Source organism: Montipora foliosa, chromosome 11 (assembly GCF_036669935.1).
Source record: "Montipora foliosa isolate CH-2021 chromosome 11, ASM3666993v2, whole genome shotgun sequence".
Classification (NCBI taxonomy): domain Eukaryota; kingdom Metazoa; phylum Cnidaria; class Anthozoa; order Scleractinia; family Acroporidae; genus Montipora; species Montipora foliosa.
The window spans coordinates 6,674,117-6,681,616 of NC_090879.1; the positions used below are offsets into that span (position 1 = coordinate 6,674,117).

Sequence of the window (7,500 nt, forward strand, 5' to 3'; positions counted from 1 at the left end):
AAGCTTCTCTGACGGAGTTTGTGAATCAAATTTTAGTTTAATTTTAAGATATTCAGATCGCTCGCCATCGACTCTGCAAATTAGGGACTCGGCAAATTTCTACATTTTATGTACGGTATTAGATATGTAGCCCCAGAAACCCATAGCCTTGCATTGAGATAATATAAATTTCAGAGATGAATCCAGGTTTTCAAATTTGGGGGTCCATTGCAAAATTTTGGAGGTCCAACTAATTAATATTCAAAAATTAATATTCGATCTATTGCCCCTTAATTGCTGCTGCAGTATCCTTTTAGATTTCTAAATTGAATAAAAATAAAGTCTTATCCCTCCCCACGAATATGTACTTAAAATGATCAATTTATTTGAAACTGTTATGCCCGTTGATTCATCGATCAAAATGTATTGGTTTTCAAAGCTCCATCGATCATATCTGAAGATGTCTCGAGGAATTCGTATGCTGTAGGAACTGTTGGCTCCAGTTGATAAATGATCTAAATCTCTACAGCAAAAAAAAAGAGAACTGAATCACAATTTTCCATAAAAGAGCGTCATTTATTTTAACACTTGAGGTGTAATTTAGGAACAAAAGAGTAAACAAAGATAAGCGATCGATACACACTTCATTGTCGGCCCGTGCGGCCATGACTTCGCCATGGCCAATGTTAATACATGTAATCAAAGGATTGAATACATTCAAGTTTCATGTTCAACACGTTAATTTTAATGCTAACTCCGCAAAAGTTGCATAATTTGCAAAACAGACAAGTTACGTGCAAAACAAGAACTGAGACGATGACACTTGCGCACCCGGAATTAATGTCAACAGGGTCGCACAAAACAAAAATTTAACATACATCGCCGTTGGATTCTCTGTCATTTCGCTCACGATAAGCGAACTAATGCTTGAAATTCGCTTGGAAAGCATGCAACAAACTGAATTTTGACTGAAATGTTTTATTATCACGGCGGCAGATGGAAAGTGTCGCCGATTGTCTTACCTAAAAAAAAAAAGCTCAGATCATGTTACGCAACACGCCGAAATTCAAAACTTACTGTAACTCCTCAAGCTGGACATAATGGTTGACAAAATGAAATTATTCGACTACAAAAATCCGAAAATAACAGCTTACGTTGAAATTTAAGGAAATCTGTCATTTCTCCGTTGTGAGAAATGGGAATGTTCAATTTCCTTGTGAAATACGCCGTTCGCATGTTTTTCCTGGCGTTCATAATAAGCATAAACATTCAATTTTTTTTCTGCGACTAACTGGACCCTTTGTTCCATATTCTGTGCGTCCAAAAGGAAAACGAGTGCGTCCCAGGATGCAATGACGCACTCTGGATACATCTCTGTATAATAATAATAATGCTTAAATGATTTGAAGATCTGAAGCTTTCAGTTTAACTAACTCTATAATATATTATGAGTCAACTTTCAGCAACTGAGTTTCTCACTTTAATTTCACTGTTAAGAAGTACTTGCTTGTACTATAGTTATCCTTTTGTCCAATAATGCTTCTGGCGGAATAACTTTAATTTGAAAATTGAAGGTCTTGTGTGGCTCTTCATCACGGTTATCTTAAAGTGCCCCTAACCCTTCAACTTATTTTTTTTTGGTAGATTTTGACATCTTTCAAGAACTTATTTTCGAAAAAAATTTCAAAAAATTTTTTACGAGCGCTGAAAGTGGAGGTGGTCTTGACTACCGGTATTTTTTCACCTATCGTTCGCATTAGTCCCCCACTCGGCCAAAGTATCGAGCGTGACGTAAGAAAAGGACATCGTGCAAGCTTGAGCTGTTGGGATGTGTGAAGATTAGCGGAGAACACAGAGAAAATGGTTGAAAAGTGCGTAGTTTATGGATGCAGCAACTCTAACAATGAACAGAAAGGAATCGGCATGCATAACATTCCTGCTGATAGCAATCCGAGGGCCAAAGTCCGCTGGTTTCGTCTTCTAGCTGCTTAAGAACTTCTTCTTGCTTCTCTTTTTCTTCTTGTTGTCGTCTATAATTTTTGAGCCATTCTTCATTAGTGAGAGGCTCATCCATATAGGCTTGCAATTCGCTGTCTGGTTCTTTGCCGGCAGTCGAACTTTCTGATAGAAGTTCTTGGTTTTCTCGTTGCTCTGTCTCTGTTTCTTGAAAATCCAGGCATTCCGAATCGTCCGAAAGATACTCTTCCGTACTTGAGTAGTCTACTTGAGTCGGGAAACTCTTTGGAACTGAAGAGGACATAAATGTATTTTCAGACCAATTGTAAGTTTTCACAAATAATCTTCGAACTCGCACTCTTATGTTATGGAATGGTGCCCTTTTCTTACGTCACAGCTAAAAAAAGTGTTAGATATCAGACACTTCTCATTGGCTTGTTTCTAACAAGCCCACAAGAGAATAATTTGTCCAGCGGGGCTTGTAGCACGCAGAAAATTACAAATTTCACTAACTTCAAGCGCTCGTAAAAAAATAAGGATTCAATATTTGTGAAAAAATTTTCCGAAAATGAGTTCTTGAAAGATGTCAAAATCTACCCCCAAAAAATAAGTTGAAGGTGTAGGGGCACTTTAATGCTATCAAATAGGGGCTCAGTTTACCCTAAAATGCACCAGATGCAACCATTTAATGAAGCCAATATTTTCAAAATTGTCTGGGGGAGCATGCCCCCCGGAACCCCCTAGCATGCAAATCCTTTGGTTCCTGCTGCCTATTACTATAAACAGCTTGCCTACTACTCAAAAACATTTGACTGGGCTGAACAACATTAAATAAATTTTAGATTTTTGAAAAGATAAAAGGACCTTTTATGAAAACACAAAATATCAAACTGCAAATGCACCACGTTCTCGCGTACGAAATTGCCAAAGTTGCAGAATTTTTCATTGTTTTTCCAAGGGACCAGCGGCCGTCTTGGCGAATTTTGAACTTTTGGATTTTTCGGAAAAAGCAAAGCGCACGAGTCCTTTTTTTGTATAATTTTTAAAAATAGTTCACCAAAGGGGTCCCTTGGGTAAAATAAAATAAAACATGAAATTTTGCAACTGTCGGCCGATTCTCGACACTTACAGTCTGAGTCTCTTAAGCATTAGAAAGGTACTCTAGAAATGTTAAATATTAGATCTTGTTATTATTATTATTATTATTATTATTATTATTATTATTACACCTTTTGCTGTTCATTTACGCAAAATATACATTCATTTGCGTCAACAGTTGAAACTCTACGGCAAGTATACATTCATTAGCACTTCCACGAACTTCATTAATGCCAACGAACTTTCAATAACGCTATTTGCATATGTATTAACATTCAGTAGCATCAACGGATAAACAATTCCACGGTTGGACAATCAAAGTTAACAAATATACTTTCAATCTCGCGCAGTGCTTAATCATCAACACCAATATAAAATCAATTGCATAGTATGACAATCAATGGTGTATTAGAAACATACAATAATGCAATTTGCATGGAGACGCACAATCAATTGCACCTTTATACAATCGTTTATTTGAAATGATCAGCCATTAAAGTGAACTTACAAACGTTGGTATTTTTCGAATAAACAATAGGAAGGAAAAAATATTCATTAGTGTCATTCATTGTAATTACGTTTATTTTAAAATACTGAACAAAAATACGAGAGTATGTACAGTACAGTATCAGTTAAATTTTGTCCCTTTCTTTTTTTCCACATTTTACTATTACTATTATTAGTATTATCTATTTGAGTGTTAGTTTTTTTCTCTCCATTCTATTGCAAGAAATGTACACTCTAATAGGTATAATTTCAGTGTGGTTTAGGGTCCAAAATTTTGCCTTATTAATTTTTTGTTTTTTAAAGCTCGTCTCCGAATACAAATTGATGTTGAGGCTGTCACTGAAGGCAGTGCACAGGAAGGCGCGGGAATGCAAGTACATCCACAGCAACATCAAGAAGTTGTCCAGGAAGAAACAGAACATTTTGGAAAGAAAACTAGCCAATATACGCAAGCACTTTTGAATAAAATTGCAGACAAGTACCTTCAAGATGTTAGCCCTTCAAATGTGGAGGAGTATAATGGTTTCATGTTTTATCTTGAAGAGATGCGTAAAGTACTAGTTGTTGATGTTAAGCCAGGGTGCTTAATAGTCACTGTTGAGGTTGGTTCTGAGAAGATCCTTGAGGAGCTATGGAAAGATTATCGTGAAGGACATTTGAATGAAGTGGCTCAGAAATTTCTAGTAACAGAGGAGCTGCTGGTGGAGTGTGGCCTGACTGAGCTTAAACTGACCATACATATTGCGGAAGAGGAGTACAAGGCTTGTAAACGTTATTTTTGTGGTAAGTTGAATAAAAAATAACAGCAGTGATGTGAGGGAGGCCATGTTGGTGATCCAAAGTAGTCCACCATTGTTATGTTAACAGGTTCTTTCTGAAAGAAATGACTTCTTTTGAAGTGTGGGCTATAGATGAAAGAGAGAAATGATCGTCGCACTTATCTGGACAATCTAAGCAATTTTCGCCTATACAGACCTGAAAAATTCAGGTGATTCCAACGAGATTTAAACAATGTGCAATACTCTACCAATTGAAACCACAGAGTCGGGAGCAGGTCAATTTGGGCTCATGTGTTCATGCAAAAGGACTTGATGAAAGAAATCAAGGCAATTTTTCGTAGAGGTAATGGGTTTGAATCCTGTTGAAGCCAACCTTGGATTTTTCAGGCTCTGTCTTTAAGACACAATTGCGTAAATTGTCAAGATAGGTGCGAAGTTCTTTTGTTTTGGTAAAAAAAAAAAAAAAACAGCCACTAAAAAACACATCATTATACATGTGCATGTAGGACCCTAATTGTCCAACTGTGGCCAACTGAAGAAATCAATTGGCTTGGTGTTACTCTTGGTTGTTATTGAGCTTTACTTTGTGGTCAAACAGCAATGCCTTGTAGTCAGGTGGCTCAGTGACCTGATCGTGATAAGAGTGATAAAAAGCATGAAATTTGGCACACAATTTGTGTATACCCTACCAAATGATATTAGAAGGGGCTGCTATGGCAATCTGCTTAGGCTTCGATTAGGCGTGCGTCTTTTCGTACATCAAATCTGATTGTATCTGAACTTGACCAGAGAACCAGAAAGCGTTCCCGTCATAATAGTGCTCTGAAGATCCTATTTTTTGAGATCATCCATGGGCTAGATCTTATAGACAGCGCACCACATTGGTATTCACCGATCAAACCCAAGCCCGTGTATGATTCGGACGATGCACAGGCCGAAGGCGAGAGTTGAGGGCGAATAGGATAGACGCAAAGATCATCAATCGGAAGAAACATCAAGTCATCGTGCACGAGATGAGCTGTCATGTCTAAGAAGGAGGAGGAGAAGATACTGAAGTACATATTCCACTACAATCGGAGATTAAGCAACTTTATACCTGATATGAAATTCGTCAAGTTAACATCATTATAGATGTCTTGGGAGCCTGGTCAAGCAAGTTGGACACTAGTATTAGGGAATTGCTAGGAAGTAGAAGCAAAGATGTGCTGACGAACATGCAAAAATCAGTTTTGACAAGCACACTGAATATTGCACGAATGTTCAAGGTTGGAACATTTTGCCGAAGCGAAAGAGTAATTTCAATTTTAATCAATCGTAGATATGTTTTTACTGCATATAATAATAATAATAATAATAATAATAATAATAATAATAATAATAATAATAATAATAATAGTGGTAGTAGGTGCATTGGGTTCAGTGTCAAAGAAGCTGGCAGGCCACTTGGAGCAACTAGAAATTAAGTACCGAACAAGAACGATGCAAAAGTCGGCACTCCTCGGATCGGCACATACTGTATCCTCAGAAAAGTGCTGGAAGTCTGAGGTCTCGGGATGAGACTTGACTGGATATTTCTCCCCAGGGAAAAACCCTGTGCTCAGTTCTACATAATAATAATGATAATGATGTTGATAATGATAGTAATAATGATAGTGATAGTGGTATTAACAAATTGTAACATGAGACAAGTTTGGGAATTTCGATTAGAAATGTCTGTTAAAGTACTTCAAAGAGTTCACAAACCACAGGACAGTGGACATGAAGAAACCCTTAGACTTGATTTTCTGGCAGTGAAGCACAAAAGAAACCCGACGACGTCCAAAATCAGCTTGAAAGATTATGACAGTTGACATCCGACCACAACTCAGTTCAGCGAGGTTTCCTTCAGTTTCTTTTACTCCAAACATTGCGACTTATGTGAGCTGTTCATCGAGCTCGAACGCCCTCGAAGCTGTCTGTGCTGGTGCAAGTATTTCTTCCATCTCAGGTTGCATATCACAATCATGACAGGTCCCGCGCTCAAATGGTGAACGAACTGGTCCAAGAAGAATTCTCATCGAAAAGGACGACGAAAATGAATTAAATTGCGTTTGGTATTTGCAGTGCAAACCACCGCATCTTTGTAGCGAGGTGTTTTTAACAGACTTTGCTCAGTGCAGTAGTTTGACTTGTTTTCCATCAAACTCTGTGTCAAAGTGATTTTGATGTTTAAAGTTGTTGATGTTATGAGATGTCTTCTTTCATCGTGAAGCACTTTTTGTTGAATAAGGGTTAAGTTGCAGAGGGTTGACTTTTGTAAAAGCTGTGAGTTGAATGTAAAGGAACGCTGTCACTGTTGACAGCGAAATTTCACGGTTACAACAAATCTTATTGGTTGAATGAAGGCAATTCAAATTCCTTTTAGCATTGTAATGCCTTACTGGTAAAAGCAATAAAATGAAAGCCCTGCATTGGAGATTTTTGTTGCTGTAAGAACAGAGCCTTAGCACGAGAAAATGTATGACTCATTTATGCCTGCGGTCATTGACGTCTTTTCTGCACATTCCTTAAACCTTCAGGAATGGAATTTTCAAATACATAGCTTTTAAATACGGGCTCCAGTCGTGTAATAAAATCTCTTATTGACCAAGTTTGCTTGGGCTGTACTGGGAGAATATCGGCCTTTGGTCTCTCCCTCTCTTTCTCTATGAAATCACTTTTTTAATTGTTGACTTGCACCACTCTTTATAGCAAATGCAGTAAGCAACTTACAAACTGAACGTTTCAAAGAGAAATATTTTTTATTTGAATTCTATTTCCACGCCTCTTGTCTAATAAAAATCTGTTGTTAAAACGCTTCTGTATATAAACGGACTCGGCGTCAAAAACTGGAACTTTAAGGTCATTACACAAGCTCACGCAACCAGGCCTTGACGGGCAAGATAGAAAAAATTCCGCTCGCTCCCAGAGCCAATCAAATTGCAGGATTCGTAGAATTCCGCCCGCTCGCACATTGAGAAAGAAAAGGTATTTCACAATAAGGTAATACAGCTTAATAGCAGAGCTAAGGGGCGCCTGCGGGGCACCATGGGTAAGATTTTTTGAGTAATCTATCGATGCGACAAATTTTGGTTATTACGTCACATACAGACTGATGTCACGTACGTCAGCCTGTACAGACTGTCGGGGTGGAGGTGGGGAG

At 37.9% G+C, this 7,500-nt stretch overlaps 1 protein-coding gene across 1 annotated transcript in view; it reads left to right on the forward strand.

Moving 5' to 3' along the window:
- The window catches only part of LOC137976438 (NLR family CARD domain-containing protein 3-like), a 52,907-nt gene that overhangs the window by 21,552 nt on the left and 23,855 nt on the right, over window positions 1-7,500 (forward strand). The window contains exon 6 of the mRNA XM_068823779.1: window positions 3,844-4,323. Coding sequence (XP_068679880.1) covers window positions 3,844-4,323 — 480 coding nt within the window. The remainder of the gene's footprint in view (window positions 1-3,843; window positions 4,324-7,500) is intronic.